This window comes from Cetorhinus maximus, chromosome 1, assembly GCF_964194155.1.
Source record: "Cetorhinus maximus chromosome 1, sCetMax3.hap1.1, whole genome shotgun sequence".
NCBI lineage: Eukaryota > Metazoa > Chordata > Chondrichthyes > Lamniformes > Cetorhinidae > Cetorhinus > Cetorhinus maximus.
Window position 1 is genome coordinate 30802559 of NC_135879.1, and position 20615 is coordinate 30823173.

The 20615-nt window shown below is 41.8% G+C and overlaps 1 protein-coding gene across 10 annotated transcripts in view; it reads left to right on the forward strand.

Moving 5' to 3' along the window:
* Positions 1-20262, forward strand: part of gab1 (GRB2-associated binding protein 1) — a 231108-nt gene extending 210846 nt beyond the window's left edge. For 7 of the 10 annotated variants that reach the window (XM_078539363.1, XM_078539397.1, XM_078539380.1 and 4 more), the window contains 5 exons: positions 5921-6010; positions 7945-8044; positions 14367-14499; positions 17094-17222; positions 18433-20262. In XM_078539363.1, coding sequence (XP_078395489.1) covers positions 5921-6010; positions 7945-8044; positions 14367-14499; positions 17094-17222; positions 18433-18588 — 608 coding nt within the window. In that variant the 3' untranslated portion in view covers positions 18589-20262. Of the gene's footprint in view, positions 1-5920; positions 6011-7944; positions 8045-14366; positions 14500-15266; positions 15382-17093; positions 17223-18432 lie in introns of all 10 variants that reach the window. The other 3 variants (XM_078539405.1, XM_078539414.1, XM_078539371.1) reach the window with 2 other exon arrangements.
* Positions 20263-20615: the final 353 nt, after the last annotated feature.

Below are 20615 nucleotides of genomic sequence, written 5' to 3' on the forward strand. Positions count from 1 at the left end.
GTATCTAAAATATCCTGAAATTGGCCAGAATATGACTCTTGTCACTAGAAATCACCAACCATGTAAGTTCAGACTTGACTTTGGCAAAGAAACCAGCCGACTCTTGATCTGATTTTTATTGGGAGACAGGCTTACATTCGCATCAGTTCAATTATATCTTACAACTTGAGGCACAAGTAGTAAAGGTTTTAAGAATTGTGTACACAGTATATGCTAATGCATGTGTAAAATATGTAAATTGTTTTTTTTTAAATCCACCTGTACTGCAGACCAACAGCATTAATAGGGCATTACCACATCATTCACTCAAGGATTCAATTGTTGAGCTGAGTTAACAGGCCTGATGTGTGTGTATGTATGTGTGTGTGAAAGAACTGTCACTTTGTACTACATTGTAAATCAGTTTACACCAGGCTTGTCCAATCTTTTCAGTTGAGGGGGACCACATTTCCATTTTCTTCCCACTCAAGGGGCCAATGAGCAAATTTCATAAAGGTAAGGTTTGGCACAACAAAATGTGATTTTAAAATAAAGTTGAGGTATGAAGAAAAGAAACAACTTGCTGAGCAAAAATAAAGCAATGCCAAAGCAACAAATTGGTAATTAAAAAAAGGAGTAATTAATAAAGATCACCATTAGTGTGAGAGAGACAGAGCTTGTTTGTCTGGCTCATTCCCAATCTCTTGATGCTCACTCACTCACCCTCAGCCACCAGTGAGTGGGTATGATTGTGTGTCGGTATGTGAGGGTGAGTGAGAATCTTGAGACTTCAAATGAACCAGACCCCCCCCCCCCCCCGGCCACACATACACACTCTCTCTCCCAAGCGCTCTTGCTCCCGCGTGCCCCCCTCGCTCCCCCGTGCCCGCTTCTCTCTCCTCCCCCCTCCATCCCCACCTGGCCTGTCCTGGCAGTGAGTCTCTCCATCCCTGGCCCGACAGTGAATCTCACCCTCCCCCACCCAGCCCGGCACTGTGTGTGTCTCACCCTCCCCCACCCGGCACAGCATGACACTGCAGTCCCTCTCTCCCTCCACCAATCCCCTCTCTCCCTCTTCCACACACACACACAGCCCCCCCCCCCCCCCCCCGCCTAACCTGTTTTACCAGTGCGCGTACACTGCCACCAGTGTTGTTGCACCTCCAATCACAGACTGCTTCTCTTCCACATTTCTCTGGGGCCACACCCGATCCACGGGCCACTCATTGGACGCCTGGTTTACACTGTTGTACTTTCAAATGGTTGCAGAGAGTTGTTTCCTTTCTTGTGCCAATTTCTCCAGATATTCACTCTCTGCTGTTGTACAATCCCATAGACATCTGCTGTTTAGCCTAAATGGCTAATGTTAATGTCATCCTGAATGGCTAGTGTCAGCAGTCTATTTAGTCATAGAGAACATCACTGCCAAACCTAATCCTGTCCAATATCAAAACAGAAAAAGCTGGAAATACTCTGATGGGTAGGCAGCATCTGTGGAGAGAGAAACAATTAACATGTCAATTCACTGACCTTTCATCAGAATTGCAAAGAGTTGGAGATGTAACAGGGTTTAAGCAAGGACAGAGTCAGGCAAAGGGGGAGATGGGGAAAATAACAAAAGGGAAGGCCTCTGATAGAGTTGAAAGGAGAGGAGTGATTAAATGACAGTGGTACAAGGCAAAAGGGGATAATAAAGAAGTAAAAAGACAATACCTCAGTCTAGGGGAGCTGTAAATGAGAAGGACAGAATCTTCAACAGCAGCAGCTGTACAAAAAAATGGGGCAGTAGTTATGACCTGAAATTCTTGAACTCCATATTGAGCCTGGAAGGCTGCAACATGACTGATCCATAGATGAGGTGCTGTTTCTCAATCTTACACTATTCTAAAGAAGCTCAACGTAAGAGGCCAAAGATAGAGGTTAGTGGAGCAGAGAATAAAATGACAGCACCTGGAAGTTTGGATCACACTTCCAGAATGAATGGAGGTGTTCTGCAAAGTGGCAACCCAACCTGTGTTTGATCTCCCAGTGTAGATGATTGTTAATTTAGTATGCTCTATTCACTGTTCACAATGTACAAATGATTGAAGAATGGACCAGATTGTTGTGATGATTCCTTCAAAATAGTAAAAAGGAAGGGCAGGGGGATTCTTTATCATCCCCAACACCACCTTCCCTGACCATGGCCTGCCCATGCAACCGTAGGAGATCCAACACCTGGCCTTTTACCTCTTCCTTTCCCGATGCCCTGGGCCCCAAACGCTGCACCCAGGTGCAAAGGTGATTTACGTGTACTACTTTCAATTTAGTACACTGCATTCGCTGCTCACAATGCAATCTTCTCTACATTGGGGAGACCAAACTTGATTCAATGACTGCTTTGCAGAACCATTCCACTCACTCTTAAAAATGTGACATCAAGCTTCTGGTCGCCTGTCGTTTTAATTCTCTGCCCCACTCCGACTCTGCCCTCGGCCTCCAGCACTGTTCCATTGACGCTTACAGCAAGCTTGAAAAACTGCACTTCATCTTTTGAAGAGATGCTTTTACAAACTTCCGGACTTAACTTTGATTTCAACAATTTTAGATTATAACCTCTGCCCTCTTTTGTTTTCTTGCTGGATGGAAGCTCTTGGTGATGATTCTGTTCTTCCCATTTACAGGTCCTCTGGACACATCTTTTGTTTCTTTTCTTGTCCCATTACCATCCTCTTTTGCCTGGCACGATCATCCCTTTTGTCATTTAATCTCTCCTATCAAGATTTCCCCTTTGGTCTTTCCCTCTTCCCAACCATCTTCCCTGCCTCTTTACTTAACTAAAACCTGTTACATTTCTAACTTTCCCAGTTCTGATGAAAGGTCATTAATCCAACATATTAGCTGTTTATCTCTCTTCAAAGATGCTGCCTGACCAGCATTTTCTATTTTCATTTAAATTTCTAGCATTTCTAGGTTGGAGTCTTACCCAGCAGAAAGGAAGATGGTTGTGATTATTGGAGGTCAATCATCTCAGTTCCAGGACATCACTGCAGGAGTTCCTCAGGGTAGTGTCCTAGGCCCAGCCATCTTCAGCTGCTTCATCAATGACCCTCCTTCCATCATAACGTCAGAAGTGGGGATGTTCGCTGATGATTGCACAATGTTCAGCACCATTCGCGACTCCTCAGGTACTGAAGCAGTCCATGTCCAAATGCAGCAAGAACTGGACAATATCCAGGCTTGGGCTGACAAGTGGCAAGTAACATTCGTGCCACACAAGTGGCAGGCAGTGACCATCTTGGTGTCGGTGCAGACTCGATGGGCTGAAGGGCCTCTTCTGCACTGTGAGATTCTGTGATCTCCAACAAGAGAGAACCTATCCATTGCCCCTTGACATTCAAATGACATTACCATCACTGAATCCCCCACTATCAACAGCCTGGGGGTCACCATTGACCAGAAACTGAACTGGACTAGCCATAGAAATACTGTGGCTACAAGAGCAGGTCAGAGGCTCAGAATCCTGCAGCAAGTAACTCACCTCCTGACTCCCCATCTACAAGGCACAAGTCAGGAGTGTGGTGGAATACTCTCCACTTGCCTGGATGAATGCAGCTCCAACAACAATCAAGAAGCTTGACACCATCCAGGTCAAAGCAGCCTGCTTGATTGGTACCCCATCTACAAGTATTCACTCCCTCCACCACCTTACACAGTGGCAGCAGTGTGTACAATCTACAAGATGTACTCCAGGAACTCACCAATGTTCCTTTGACAAGGTTCCAAAATCACAGCCATTACTATCTGGAAGGAGGAGGGCAGCAGGCACATGGGAACACCACCACCTGGAAGTTGCCCTCCAAGCCAATCCCCATCCTGACATGGAAATATATCGCTATTCCTTCACTGTCGCTGGGTCAAAATCCTGGGACTCCTTCCCTAACAGCACTGTGGGTGTACCTACAGCACAGGGACTGCAGCAGTTCAAGAAGGCAGCTCACCATCACCTTTTCGAGGCAATTAGGGATGGGCAATAAATGCTGGCCTAGCCAGCGACGCCTACATCCCATGAATGAATAACAAAAAAATTTCTGCAGTATTTTGCATTTGTACTAATCCTGCCCAAACCTGACAATTACATATGCAGTCCCACCAAGGATCCCTGAGTGGCATTTAGGGGCAGAATTTTACGCCAGTGGGATTTTGCAGTCCCGCTGAAGTCAATGGACCCTTGAAACACTTGCTGCATTTGACGGCACTGCATTATATGGCCCCACCCCTGCCACAGTGGAGCCATAAAATTCTGCCCTAGGAGCAGAAGTGTTTGCTGATTTTATTTTTACCACCACCACCACTCCCAACTCCCCCACTACCCCCAACTGAGAGGCACCATTACAGACTGTAACGCTCCTTGCATTGCTCCATATTGATATCAGTTAACTCAGCTAACTGGCAACCAAATCTGGGAGCTTCCCATCAAGCAGGGCTTGCTTTTTTGTTGGACAACTCCATTAAGCAATTGGGAAACCCTGGTTGCCCAGTTCAAGGAGGGCAAGCCTATTCTCCTTTCCCTCTGACCAGAAGTTTCTGTTTAACATAGTGCATTACTCAGCAGCCTACAATGAACTAACCTCCTTTGTGCAACTTGAGGGGGGAAGCAAGTTTGAGTCTCCAGCCATCCTTGGGCTTGAAGCCATTACTGCCCATGGGAGCCAAGTATTCATCCACTTGCTAAAGCAAGCAATGGAGGTTTTTTGAGAAAGTAGTTTAATTTTAGCCTTAATGCCAGTGATAAATGTGTTTTGTTTCCTGTGTATTTTGAAAGATTGAGGTAACGGCTAAAATTGAGGATGTGGCTTTCAGAAGTCTTGGTGTCTCCAAGACGTTTATTGCTAAACTAACCACATAGGAGTGAGGCTGTTTATTGGAAGTGTCTGATGGAATAGAGGATGGGCAATAAAGTTTAAGGTTTGCTTGCAACATAGATTTTTATGCTACATTCCTGAACTGGAAATGCTGCCCCACCTTAATTGAATACCAACTTGGCGATCATTCACGTTATGTGGACCATGGAATAGCAGCGGAGAAAATAGAAATGCAGCACACTAGAGAAAGCGGAAGTTTTGGAAGTTAGAGCCAGGCACATTGATTGGATACAGCAGAGGAAGCTTTATTCAGCATCTCATCGTGCATGGAATTACCTGCTGATGACAGCGGCTGTCTGAAAAGGAAAGTGGAATTGAAAATAAAAAGGAACTCTGAGGACAAAACTTAAAAAGATTCTAACATAAAAATGAATTTGGCTGATAGCATTTTCTTTGCAATAGGCTGCACTGCCTTGCAACCAGGGATGGGCAAAAATTAGTCACTCTTCCTATAAATGATGGCTATCTAGCAAATCCTGCTGCAGCGTGTCTATTTGTCAGCTGAGGACAGGGTCAGGTTGGAGTGTGCTACCCTTCTCCCTCTCAAAATTCTGTCGGTGTTTACTGTTCAAACTCTTCTACGAAAAATGGCTCCTTGGAAAAGGCATCTGAGGGTAGGTGATCTCTGTGGAGCTTTTTGAAAAAGAAGTGGATGGGAGGAAAAATGTCTTTTAGGTTGGTGGTTGTGACAGGAAGGGTTCAGGTGTTTGTTCGACGCTAGAAAGTTTGTCTGTACCCTGGGAAGTATTCTGCATTTACCCTTTTGTAATTACCTGCTTTGTCTACACCACTTAGGACATTTGCATGCTGTGGCTATTTACTCCTCTACTTAAAAAACAAATAAGTAATGCTTTGAGCCTCTAAGCATGAGCATGGTGAGGACTGGTTGATTGGCCAGAGTTACATTTATTGCTTTTGCTCCGCTGGTTAACACTTGCACTTGCAATTTTGGCAAAGCTAACTGGCTAAAAGCCTGACATTGCAGTAATTTTACAGACAAAATTATAACCAAAGAGTCTTCTTTTCTCATCAATTAGGTCAAAGTCCTAAAATATTAAGAGCTAAACCTGTTTTAGAACGAACTGATACTCAAACCATAGGTGACTTTACTCCAAGACGACACAAGGGTAGGTAAAGTTCAGCATGCTATATTAAGATGGCTTGGAACTTTAACTGACTAAAACTTTCAGTAATGATTGATACAATGCAATTAACCCTCCCATCAGCAAGTTGCATACTTGTTCAATTAATCAGTAAACATTATACCTCTGTTTGTATTTTAGGTTTATTTTACACTTTTTGATACCTTTATACAATGGCTAAGTATTCCTGAATAAATCATGAAATCTACTATTTATGATCCATAACTATCTACACTTGCATTCTAACAGCTTATCTGGTTGCTTATGCTCCTGTTAAAATGAGGTTTTAAACTTTGTCATCAGTAAGTGGTTAAATTTTAACCTTGAAAGCAGTATCGACTGACAATTTAATTACACTGCATTTGTATACGTATGAAAACGAACTATTGTACAGCAACTTCATATCCTGAACTGAGGAAAACTTAAGAATAAACTGCAAACTTTTGTTTGGGGTGGCCTCTACTGTTCAGATGAGAGTATGCAGAAAAGTTCCAACATATTAAATGTTGCGGAGAATACTTTTTAAAACCCTATTAGTTTAGTCTTCTTTGTATTGCTAAGCAATTTACATTCTAACATGAGGAAAACTACATTTATATAATACATAAAATCCATAATTGAAAGTAGTTTTGTTCCTTGAATATCCAACGACAACCTGCCTTGTAAACCTCTAGTCTTCCATGGTCAGGGCAAGAAGAATTGAGGCAGATTAAGCTACAACTTTATCATTTCCATTTTATTAGCAGGCAAAAAAAAAATTGCAAAATAACTTTAAAATCTTAGTGTTTCTTTTGAAATAGGTTGGATTTTAACAAACAAATATTTGGTTTGGTGTTCCTCACAAGTTCACCAGATTGTATGTGCATAATTCCAGAAAATGGTTTGCACCTTTACAGAATTCAAAGGAATAGTATATTTTAACTTGACTGTGTGATTGACGTTTTAGGAAAGATTTTGAATCTTGCCTTTTTAGAAGGAAGTCTTCTTGGCCAGCAGCACGCTTTGAAAACTCAGGAGTGCATTGCCCAAGATTTTCCAACATTTCAAATGAATGGATAGAAAATCATTGGTCATGTCTGCCTTAGCTTCTCATTAGGCTGCTGGCCAGTGAAGCTCCCCACGGTATTGCTGTCTTGTAAAATCAGCATCATGTGCATAATGCAGGCTATTTGCAATACTTGCTATTGGGGCTGGGAGATCAAATGCTGTCTGTTTCTAATTAGTGCAGCTACATTATGAAATTTCCTCACTAGCTTGCAGCCAACTTTGTTTGCCTGAGGCAACACCACCAGTAATACATTTGTTGATTTTAGACATTCTAATATTTTAGTTGATTTTAGTTTTGTGCAGTCATCAGATGTTCAACAGCAAGTACTTAACCAAACCATTTTCTAAAATTAGCTACATGTTTAAAACATTTGGCTTGCATTTCTGAGAACCTGAAGTTGATGTTTAAACAAATTTAATGTCAAGGGTTTTGCCAGATCTTGATCTTTTCCTCAGGAGGGTGGGGGAGAGGTAGATGGAGAAACCACATTTCTTGTTTTCCCACACTTCCTGAGAAATTGGCCATGTCCTCCATGATGCCAGCTGATTTTCCAGTGGTTACAATAATGATCCATTGTAAGTCCAAGTGTGTAAAACACAGTTGAACCTTCTTGGTCAAATATATTTGAAAGCAAAACATTTCGTGTTTAATGGAGAGTATTTTCAGAAGACCCAATAATCCCAATTAATAACTGTCTGCAATATTAGTTGCAAGTTGTATACTTTTCCAGCTTAAAATGATTCTCTAAATAGTAAACATGCCACCAGCACTGTTTAACATTTTGTATGTAGTATGTAAAATGATGACACCCAGCAATTTCCCCATTCTTTTTATACAGCAAGTATATTCATGTGCACTTTTTATACCACAGTTAAACCTGCCCCATTGGAAATTAAACCTTTACCTGAATTTGAAGAATTGCAGGAATTAGCTCCAGTCAGATCGCCAGTGACCAAAACCTTTACCAGAGAGTAAGTCTAAACTGTCACTTATTGTTATCTGATATGTGTTGCACTTTTTGTCATTGCTTCTGTTCAACAGGCTTTGGATAAATCAGTCGTTAAGAATAGACTTCCTGATTATGCATTAATTTGTGTGTTTTAATGTTTATGGAATTTTAAAGATTTAAACTGCAGAGCACTGTGATAAGACACAAAAAGGGAGTTAGCTAAAGTTAGCATGGAGATTTGAACAAAGTAACCAGAAACTTGAGTTTCCTGTTCTGACTCTACTGTCAAGCTGACATTCCACCTGGATCTTGTATCCCCTCCTACCAGTGCAGTCCTCCTTTCTCTTTGACAACCTGAGCTCTGTCTCCTAGGTCATCTTCAGTTCAGGTCTAGGGTCCAAAAATAGTTTGAATCCAATTCCCACTTTCTGCAGGCCCACATTGTATGCCAACTGACCTGGATTTTTCATTCTCAAATGATATATTCCATACCAACATTGTCTTTTCTTCTTGTACCACTCTATTCTGGAGCATAGATTCATTCCACCAAGAGAATTAAAATTAAATGCATTAAGTTTACTTAAAGAATAGATTTGGTTTTTTTAAAAAATAAATATGTAACCTTGTATAATGAACTTTTATTTTTTTTACTGAAAGCTTTGGAACTGTGCGTTGTCAGTTGTGGCATTGTGCTTTTATTTGCTGAAGGACTATAAATTACTGGTCCCTTCATGTATCACCTATAAGTATTGATATTAAAAGCTGAAACCCAGCAAAATTATTAACTTGATTGAATGAATTCTGTGATATAATACTGTGGCACAGTATCATAAGAGTATTTGATTTACTGGGTCCGCACCCTGTTCTACAGGAAGAAAAACTCTCATCGCTGTAATAACAAAACAAACACCAGAATCTATTTGTTGCATTTGGCTTGTGTATCAGCTGAAAGAATGTAATCCTTGCAAGCCAGAGCTTGTTTGTATCACCTTATGCTGCAAAATTAACCACATTGCGCAGGAACGCATCAAACTCTGACTGGGAAAGGCCTAGTTCTGAAATGTTTAATTGCTTAGATTGATTGCATAAATCCAGTTTTTATCTTTCAGATTAAAGTCATATTCTCCAGTTTATTGATTATTAGTTAAATAGAGATTAAGTTATATTAAGCCTGATAAGTCTCCATGTGTTCACTTTTTTGAAGAAATGTTTCCATTTTAGGATCATGGAAAATTGCATTTTCAGTCCATATCCATATTGCTTGAAGACTGTGTGTAAAATATTAACTGGTTGATTTATACATTGGCTGCTTCTTCATGAAGGTTAACTTACTTTGGACTTGGCCACAATGTTAGATTCCATCAAATTTAGATGATTTTTGGCATTAACTTGAATTTTTTTTTAAATACTTAAAATATCATTCAGAAAAGTAAATTCAGAAAAGTACATCAGTGCATTCTCAAGTGCATTCCTGATAATGAGTGTATGCTTTTTAGGTGCCTCAAACCTAGCTGTGTAACACCTACTGATTACTCTACAGATTCACTATCAATAGCCAAGTTAGTCTGCCTTTCATTTTGTTTCCAACGCTTGGCTTGAGGGGTTGGGGTGAGGATGCAGGAAGTGGGCTAACTGGGGCTAAATATAACTGAAAGAGAGAAAAAGAGGAGGTACTGGTTATATGGGATATAATTGTCAACCCTTGGAAATTGTTGGATCATTTTTGATGGGAATCAGAGGGAGAACTCTCCACTGGTTGGGGCCATACCTAGCACAAAGGAAGATGGTTGTGGTTGTTGGAGGTCAATCATTTCAGTCCCAGGACACTGCTGCAGGGGTCTCTTAAGGCTGTCCTAGGCCCAACCATCTTCAGCGGCTTCCATCAATGACATTCCCTCCATCATAAGGTTAGAAGTGGAGACGTTCACTGATGATTGCACAATGTTCAGCACCATTCACGACTCCTCAGATACTGAAGCAGTCCATGTCCACAAGCAGCAAGACCTGAACAGCATTCAGGCTTGAGCTATGGCAAGTAGCATTCACGCCACACAAGTATCAGACAATGACTATCTCTAACAAGAGAGATTCTTACCATCTCCCCATGACATTGAATGACATGATCACTGAATCCCCCATTATCAATATCCTTGGTTACCATTGACCAAAAATTTACCTGAACCTTCTTTATTTATTCAGGGGATGTGGGCGTCTTTGACTAGGCCAGCATATGCTGCCCATCCCTAATTGTCCTTGAGAAGCTGGTGGTGAGCTGCTGCCTTGAACTGCTGCAATCCATGTGATGAGGGTACACCCACAGTGCTGTTAGGAAGGGAGTTCCAGGATTTTGACCCAGCGGCAGTGAAGGAACAGCGAAATAGTTCCAAGCCAGGACGGTGTGTGCATGCCACAGTATTTATATGGCTGCTGCAGTTCAGTTTCTGGTCAGTGGTAACCCTCAGGATGTTGATAGTTAAATTATAGCCATATGAATATTGTGGCTACAAGAGCAGGTCAGAGGCTGGGAATTCTGCAACACATAACTCACCACCTGACTCCCCAAAGCCTGTCCACCATCTACAAGTCACAAGTCAGGAGTGAAATGGAACACTCTCCACTTGCCTGGATGAGTGCAGCTCCAACAACACTCAAGAAGCTTGACACCATCTAGGACAAAGCAACTCGCTTGATTGGCACCCCATCCACCTGCTTAAACATTCACTTCTTCCAATACTGACGCACAGTGGAAACAGTGTTTGCCATTTACAAGATACACTGCAGCATCTCACCAAGGCTCCTTCAACCTGTGACCTCTACCACCTAGAAGGACAAGGGCAGCAGATGCATGGGAACACCACCACCTGGAAGATCCCCTCCAAGCCACTTACCATCCTGACTTGGAACTGTATCGCCATTCATTCACTGTTGCTGGATCAAAAATCCTGGAACTCCCTCCCTAACAGCACTGTGGGTGTACCTACACCACATGGACTGCAGCGATTCAAGAAGGCAGCTCACCACCACCTTCTCAAGGGCAATTAGGGATGGACAATACATGCTGCCCAACCAGCAAAGCCCACATCCCATGAAAGAATAAAAAAAACATTTTTGAACACTAAATGTCTTTGGGTAGTGTCCACATAAAGAAAATATTTTAGAAGTCAGACCTGTGATGCTGAAATTTACCCACACAATTTGAATTCCAGATGAGTTGCAAATTCATTGGGCCATAACCTCTGGGCTCCCCAGCATCGGATTTGGGGGTACCCCAAAAATGCACTGGGAATCCCTCTGGGAAGTTCCCAAGTAAGGGTTTGCACGGCAATTGCCCAGAAGTGCACACTCCCTCTGGACAATTGCTCTACGCTGGGAACCATCCAAAAATGCGGTTTAAATCACAACCTTTGGATGGTCCCACTAGCGTTATACCAATAGTTACACAGAAAAAGTTAGAAGAATTAAAACCTTTTCTAACTTCTGGGTAACTAGTGTAAAGACCCAGACCGATCTCCCCACGGGACTGCCCCCACAGTCCCGACCCTCCAGGGGACCCCCCACTGTATTCTCCAGCCTCCGGCCCCCATGGGAATCCCCCACCCGCACGGGACTCCTCACTCGACACCCCCTTGCAGGCCCAACTCTCACCCCCTGACCCGACCTGACTCCCCCACCCCCCCCCCCAATGTCTGACCCACACCCCCCAGAAATTCCAGTTTCTCCCCCCCGCCCCCAGCTCCCTTGATGTCTGACAACCCCAGCTCTGCCGCCGTCTGATGTTTGACCCCCACCATCGCCCCCCTCCCAATGTTCCCCCCACCACTCCAACCCCCAGATGTCTGGCCCGCTGCACCCCCTCACATCCCCTCCCGATGTCCAACCCCCTCCCCCCATCCCCACCGATCTCCGAACCCCACCACCACCACCACCCCCTCCACCCCCCCCACCCCAAAATCCATTTCACTTACTTTCCTCACTTACCTTCTCCCTGCCCTGTCAATTTCAATGGGACCTTTAAACTTACCAGCTTTATGGCAGCTAGTGCCGTAATATATGGGGCGTGTCTCCTTCAATTTGACAGTGCTGGACTTCAGAGACAGCTACGCTGCCTGGATCTCACCCGGCCTGAGTTGGATGGTCAGCCGAGAAAGGCAAGGGAGAAATTTGGCATAGGTAAATGTGCACAGAGTAGCATTCCAATGCTGATTGCCACTCAGAGGAAGTTATGGCCCATTGTGTTGCATGTAACCCTACCTTCTATGAGGCAAATATAACAATCCCACAACGTGAGAATTTCTGATGTTGAGACTGAGCAACTTTCCTTTACCTGCAAACCAAAAGAAACATGTAAGAAATGTGTGCAGGAAATGGACCATTCTTTATCTTCTGCCACCCTTATTTTCTAGTTCCCTATTTTCTGGTTGGATCATAAACCACCTGCAAAAGAGAGTTAGCTGGATGATCAGCAGCAAGGCTTCTGGCTGTGCTGTTCTTCAGCTGGCCATTAGGTGATGCACAAAGGCAAGCTGATGACAACTTGGACTTAATATCATTTCCAGAGCAGCTGATGCAGCGCTTAGTACAGAGCCGTACACTCTTAACACCGATGCATTGCACTGGAGTCTTTTACCTATGATGCAAAAGATAAGGTCCCAGTACTTGAACTTTTCGATAAAGTTAATAAACTTGTTTTCTCAGTTGCTTGGAAAAATAGTGTTCTATGCCTCAACATATTTCTTCTGCTGTTAATTGACGGTAGAAATTAAAACATTTTTTGTAGTGTTTTATGTTAAAATGAAAGGAAGAACTTGCATTTAATATAGCACCTTTCATGACCTCGAGCTGCTTCAAAGCACTTCAAAGTCAATAAAATACATTTGAAGTGCACTCAATTGTTTTAATGTAGGGAATTGCAGCAGCCAGGTGACACACAGCCAGGTGACACACAGCGAGGTGACACACAGCCAGGTGACACACAGCGAGGTGACACACAGCCAGGTGACACACAGCCAGGTGACACACAGCCAGGTGACACACAGCCAGGTGACACACAGCCAGGTGACACACAGCGAGGTGACACACAGCGAGGTGACACAGACAGCGAGGTGACACACAGCCAGGTGACACAGACAGCGAGGTGACACACAGCCAGGTGACACAGACAGCGAGGTGACACAGACAGCGAGGTGACACACAGCCAGGTGACACACAGCCAGGTGACACACAGCCAGGTGACACACAGCCAGGTGACACACAGCGAGGTGACACAGACAGCGAGGTGACACACAGCCAGGTGACACACAGCCAGGTGACACACAGCCAGGTGACACACAGCCAGGTGACACAGACAGCCAGGTGACACACAGCCAGGTGACACACAGCCAGGTGACACAGACAGCGTTGAAAGAAATTAATTAATCATCTGTTTTAATGATGTTGGTTGAGGGATAAATACAGGTCAACACAATGGGAGAAATACCCTTTTGAATAGTGGCGTGGAACATTTTGCCCACCTAAGGGGACAGACAGGACCCTAGTTTAGCCTCTCATCAGAAAGTCTGCACCACAGATAGTGCAGTACTCTCTCGGAGCTGCATTGAATTGCCAGTGTCAATTATGCACTCAAGTCAATGACCTGATTGAGGTGGGTGCAAGTGTTGTGCTTAGGCTGCCTGCTAAAGGCTCATTTGAATCCATTGTTGCTACTTCCATTAAGGAGATTAAATCAGTTTAAATCCCATTTTAAAAATTGGACATTTTCATCTGCCCTATTATTGGGATTATTTGCCTACATCTGGCAAAAGTAGACTAAATGTCAAGAAACAGGATACTACTTCAACAATTTTTTGTGGCATTGGGCATAACTCATGCAAAAAGCTTTTTGTAGGCTATGAATCCGTCCCCATGGCACCTAGTCACCTATTTTCTATTGATGTCCTATGTGATTGTCATTTTTTTTTCATTTTACATGAATGGACATTTTATCCTAATTACCAAAAGCTGTTTTACTTGGAAAATTAATTTGAAGAAGTTGTTCCAAACATTCTGTATATCAATAAAATTGGACCAACACCAGAAACAAGGAACAAACTTGGAATTATCTCAGCTTTTTACTCTGGTTCCTTTACACTATTTATTTTATTAATTAACCTGAGCGTGATTTTTATATTGCCATGAGTTGAGCATAATTTGTGGTTTACTCGTAAGCCTCCAGTTCAGTCCACAGCCTCACTATGGAGGTGCAAGTACAGTTTTATTCTTTGCAAATGGTGATCTTGTATATGGGAGGATCATAAAGTGTAACTGTTTGGACTGTTGCTTCTTTTCCTCCCCCAATAATCCCTAAGAATCAGCCTCTCCAGGTTTCCTGTCAATCCCCGACCAGCCTCCATACACAGCACTGCTTCCAGCACTGATTCACAGGAGGACAGTGAGGAGAACTACGTGGCCATGGAGTCTGCTCCCTCCACAGACGATCCAGTATGTAACCTTCAGATTCATCGATTTTAATGTAGCATTATCATGTCATGGTCTCAGCAGAGAAAGTGAAAATATGGTGCAATGTAGGTATAGAGCATTTAGAAGCATTCACAATCAAAACTTGCGGCAGTAGTGATCATCCTTCTGATTTTAACATAGGCAATATGTTGATTTGATTCTTCCCATGAAACACTTCTTTTTAAAAAAACATCCTTTTATTAGTAAAAACTTGCATAGTATAACTGGGTGGCTACTCAATATTACTAAAGTAAAGGTAAGATGTTAGTTATCTGGCTGTCTGTATAAATGCTGTATTTGGATACCAGGGTAAGTTGTTTCCAGCCAAACCTCATCTTTTGCAAAAAGGGATTAAATTTGTCCTTATGTTCCAAAATACCTAGGTTGGAATAATGCATTTGGAAGGACTCCTCGTATATCTGTGAATTCTCTCATTTTGCTTATATTTCTCTTTTTAATCGCTCTTTTTCTTTCTTTGATTTCTTTTAGGATCTATACTAGAAGCTGTCTTACTTTTATTCTTGCTCCTTTTAGGGCATCAAAACTCCTGTGTTACCTTTTCCAGTATTGTCAACTTCTATTACCATTTTTGTATTGTTTTCCCATCAACCCACTTCTTTTCCTCTCTCAGGATCTGTGCTATTCCACATCATGGCTTTTTCTTGTAGTTTTCTGAAGCTTTCTACTTGCTCTGGTTTCTCCTTTCTTTAAGTTTACCATTTCCTTTCTTCCTCTCCATTTCTTTTCAGTGAAGAGTCCTTCTATTGTACTGTTCCTATTACACCCATTGAGCGGGAAGTATCAGGAAGGGAATGGACAGAAGAGATGAGGTGGGATGATTTTGGAACCACAGCTTTCATCTCTGTAAGCAGCTGTTTTACTGTAAGACTGTATTTTTAATGAAAAAGGTTTTCTGTGTAAAGAATTGTTACTTTTTGGTCAACCATTCTTGAGCACCCAGTTGAGTACACACTATTAATGCGTTACAGGTATACAGCATCTGAAACACAATAATGATGTTTAATGAGGTGTTTCTGCAACTATAATGTCTCTTGAATGATGGGCTTATAGGAAGGCATAATGTGTTATAAAGCTTCTAGAGGAGCTATAAATACTGTCCTTAATTCTTATCAGAAACCTGAGTATTGTAGAGTCTTTAAATAGTGGTTTTGTTTCAGCTAGAAATATATTAGTCTATAAGGTACTTGTGGTTTTAAATGACCCCAGCTAATGGTAGTGAGATTGCAAGAGTCACTAACTTGTGATTATTTTTGTTGTTACTGGACATAATGAGATTTATTTGCAATTCTGGAAGTGACAGCTATCACCCGATGTGAGCAAATCCAGAATCATAATATGTCATGTATTAATGGTCACTCCAGTTAATTTCCTGCTGAAATAGAATACAGAAGAGCTCATTTGAGCTCCTCTAAGCTATTTCCCACCCTAGAGTGCGAGGAGAAATATTAGGTCTCGGCTTTGGACATTGACACGTAACCAGTATAGGTCAGGTTGATGTTTTCTTCCCGCTAGGAAAGTTCTTCGCTTCCACATGTATCTTTCAGCAGCCAAATTAACATTACCATTTGTACGTAATTTAGAAATGCAGGTTCCTTCTATTAATTAATTCCCGCTATTATGAAACAATTAGATCACTTATTTTCACTTTAATTTAACTTTTATGACACGTACCTCACATGATATCATACTGCCTCTCAAGGATTTTATTTTTTAAATTTTTAAACAAAATGAAGCAAAAGAATATTGCCAGCCCTTGGTAGTCACACAATCTTTGCGTGCTTCTCTTCTGCCCAGATATCTGTGCGTTAGAGACCCAAACTGTCAATTAAAGTTGACTACATTAGTTGAATGAGCTTTTTCGGTCGGTCCTTTGCTAATGGAGGCACTGCTGAAGAAAAAATAAGATTTTCCTGTGGCGACTTGACTAATGTCTGCTACAAAGTGATTTCAGAGGGGCCTGTTTGCTATCAGACACATCTCCCCTCTGACTGGATTATAAAATTGCTTTATTGTGTAGCCTTTCAACAACCTCCAACAAGCAGAAGTGGAACCTGGATTACTACACTGATGAAAACAACTGTTTGATAAATGTATCTTTAGTATTGCTGAAAAATTGAATGCATTAGCTAACTGGTGCATTCTCCATGGCAATGCCTCTACCAATCAGGGTCTACTTGCCAATCAATCAGCACTCTCTTCTCATGAAGTATAAATTGTTGTTCCCTTTACATTTGGTATTCTTGCAGATTGTCCTAAAGAGTGCAAGATGAAAAGCTTCAACAGCATGTGTCTTTTTTCAGCAACATTCAAGCCTGTACTATTAAATGACTGAATGTACCTTTGGTACATTTATTCAATGTTTGATGTGATTATAGTAATGTTTAACAACCTAAATAGATTTTCAAATGTAATTATTTTACAATGGCAATTTTGTCCACTAAGAAGCAACCTGTTCTCTGTTGCATTGCAACAGGTTGTTTGGGAGGATTGGTGATATTAAGCTGCACGTTTTGTCCCCATGGTAATGTCGAATTTACTCTCTGACTTTTTTGCAGACCATAAAACAAGGAGCACAGCAATGTTCTGATGGGGGAAGCAGTTTAACAAGATCTAAAGGTGACAAACAACAAGTGGAGTACTTAGACCTGGATCTAGACCCTGGCAAATCAACACCACCTCGAAAGGTACACTTTTATACAGTACTGCTGACAAGAGTTTGCAGTCCACCGCACATAATGCTTGAAATGTATCTGTAGTTGGCTACAAAAACCAGCATCATAGCCTTGCTATTCAACTATGCTGCATTCCACTAGGAGCATTTAAACATTGCTTTTTATAGGAGCTACTTTTGATTTGGTAAGTCACCTCATGGAGTCTCTAAATAATGGTTTTATTTCAGTCATTTCAAATCTTCATTCAAGCCAAAGGTACAGCTCTAAAGAGCTGCCAGTGTTAAAGGCTGGTCTCCAAGTATGCTGGAATGGCTGTTTATTTACATAGGGCAGAATTTTGCCCTTGGTGGGCGTGTGGGCCCCACCAGCTCGGCGGCGGGCAGACAGCCGATCCCAGCCACCGAAACGGGGCCCGCCGCCATTTTAAGTGGACGGGCCAATTAAGGCCCGCCCAGCGGCCTGCCCGACAGGATGCGCTATGCGCTTCCTATGCGGCGGGGGGAGGGAATCCCCATCTGTCAAAGTGCGCTCTTTCACGCATGCACGCGAAAGAGCGCACTGCTCCCTGAGACAAACTCCTGTCTCAGGGAGAATCGTGACAGGTAAGTAAAGTGTAAAAATAGATAAATATTGAAATTATTAACATGTCCCCCTCATGTGACAATGTCACACGAGATGGGACATGTTAATAATAAACACATAAAATGTATTAAATATTTTTAAAACGGACATGAAACTTCATCCCGCCAGTGGATGAAGTTTCATGAATAATCTGGAGCCCGCTGGGGCTCCTGGCCTGCCCACCAGCCTTAAGCTTGGACAGGTAGGTCTTTAATTATCTCAACTAGCCTGTCAATGGCCTCAATTGGCCATTGACAGTTCGGCGGGCAGACAGCTGATTTCGCTGTCCGCCCGCCTTCCTAAAAATTTAAAGGGACCCGGATGACTTCGGGGATTCCTCCCATCATTCCATGTTATTTTCCCCTCGGCGAGCGGGCCCCGCGCCCCAAATCGCCGAGGGGAAAATCCTGACCATAGAGTTTGGCACTTCAGATCTCTAATGGTGCTGACCCAGATGTGCCCAATTCCACTTTGATACTGTCATGTATTCAGCCATTACTAATTTCCCTTGGCTTGGACACCTCCAAGGTTCTCCTTTGTTACTGAGTAAAACCTGAATAATACTGCCATCTTTATGGGTTTTTTGTTTGTTTTATTTCAGAAAAGCAATGGTACAGGTACAGTACCAGCAGATGAAAAAGTAGATTATGTATTGGTGGACCAAGAGAGAACACTTGCACTGAAGAACACCAGAAAAGCATGGACTGACGAAAGACAGTCTACAGAGTCGGAGGCCCCAGTTAAAAGTGCAAAGTGACCTCATGCTGTCATTTAACAGACCATCATGCCTTGTTAAGATGCCTTTACGTTCCTGCCGCTAATGGCCTTCTAGCCAGTGTGCCCTACGCGAGTAAGCCATCGATCTGTTTATAAAGCGGTCAGAAGTGATTAATGGCCAGTGACTCAAAACTTTACATACAAGCAACATACATCATCAAAAAGGGGAAATTATTGGAATCAAGTTGATAACTGTAATTAAGTGCAAGTTGTGTGGATTTTCATGCATTGTCTGTGGAGGCTACCTTTGACTCTGTATGTTAGCTGCATTTGGACTTTGGATGCTTCAAGCGCTCTAATGTTCAGTTTTAAAATGCTATTTGAAAGAGTTACTTCGGGTATAGGGAGAAGCTGTTAGTAATTGCAGGAATCTGGCCTCAAAAGTCAATCCCGTCTATGTAGAAAATAACTTCACGTTTTTTAATTCTAGTCCAAATCATGGAAAATTTTAAACATCCAGTCTGAAAAACACATTCTAGCTAAACTAATTTTCTAATTTTTTTTAAAATTGAAGTCTAGATTTATTTAAGCTAGGTTTAGTTGAGGCAATTTTTTGACACATTAGACTTAACTAAAGTAGTTACAGTAATACTACTAATATATCATTCAATCTCTAGAGCAACATTGCTGGCAGTGACCTTTAGATGACCATTATCAATAATTATTTACAAAAAGAAAATCCCACCAAATTCCTTTCCGGTTTTGAAAGCAGAATGAACCATAGATACCAATTATTTCTCATTCTTCGGTGTATATGTCAAAATTGCTAATGCAGAGGAGGTGCACTCACTAAACAGTTGTTGAGTTCGTAGCTCTAGAAAGTTGAGATTTTATTCCTTTTGACATGGTTTACATGCCTGGATTCAAAAGTAATCTTGCAGAGTGCAGATTCTGCAGGGTAGAGTCGTGCATTCCTTATCACTGATCCAGAGAAAAGCTAGTTTGATATTCCACAAAATGGCTCATAATTTTATGCTCAGGTGGTACCTTTTGGCAAATTCTAGTGTGCTTGTATCTGAGAGTCTTGTTTCAAGATACACAAATTCCATTTTAGCTCTTTGGTTTTGAGCCCTACGCAAAAAGTGTGCATTTTTTTGCACTACTTTCAGCAGTAAATTTTTTATGGATTTACAGATAGTTGCATTATTCCTTTTGTATTTGAAGATCAGGGATGCAGTACTTAGATTTTAAAAATGCCCCCTGCTGTTTATAATAGCAATTAAGTTATGTGAATCCCCATTTCCAGGAGCCACCTACATCATTTCACTAATGTAACCACCGCCTTATCTTGGGAATGTGATAATTATGTTGTACATAAAACCTTTTTCTCTTCAGATCACTTATAAAGTGCTTACAAACTGTAAATGTACTAAAAAATTACTAACATTTGTATTTACAGAAATTGTCTATATGCCTAAAAATGTCATTAAATCTTGAATGAATGACGATTTTACCTGTATGTTTGTAGTTTTCCAGCTCACAGGCTTTGTATCTAAAATAAATATCTTGGCTGAAGAACCCTTTTCTCAATGTAAATTGCACATAGCGATGGTTACTCATTATAATGAAGCAGTATACTACTTGTATTTTAATGCAAGTTATGAAAATGTCAGTCATAATGTAAATGTAAAATTAAATCAATGACAATATTCCACCCAGGGTGTTTGAACTTATTTTCTAGTCATTTGTGCAAATATCCAGATGAACTGAAACTTATCGCACAACTCACAACCCAAACCCCTCTCCACCATGGACCAAATGATATTTAGGCTGTTTAGTCATATTCAATGACAGTGCAGTGTGTTTTGTTAAGTAAGAAAAGACCATTGGGTGAGCTCCACCTACTTATGTTCTCTTTCTATTGCATTCATATGCACACACACCCTATTGGCCATAATGAGTTTGATGTGTATGTAGATATGCAATTGATGTGTGCACAAATGGCTAGAATGGCGCATTCAAAACTCTGCTGCCCTTATCCTAACTTGCCATTCAGCCATATTTGCT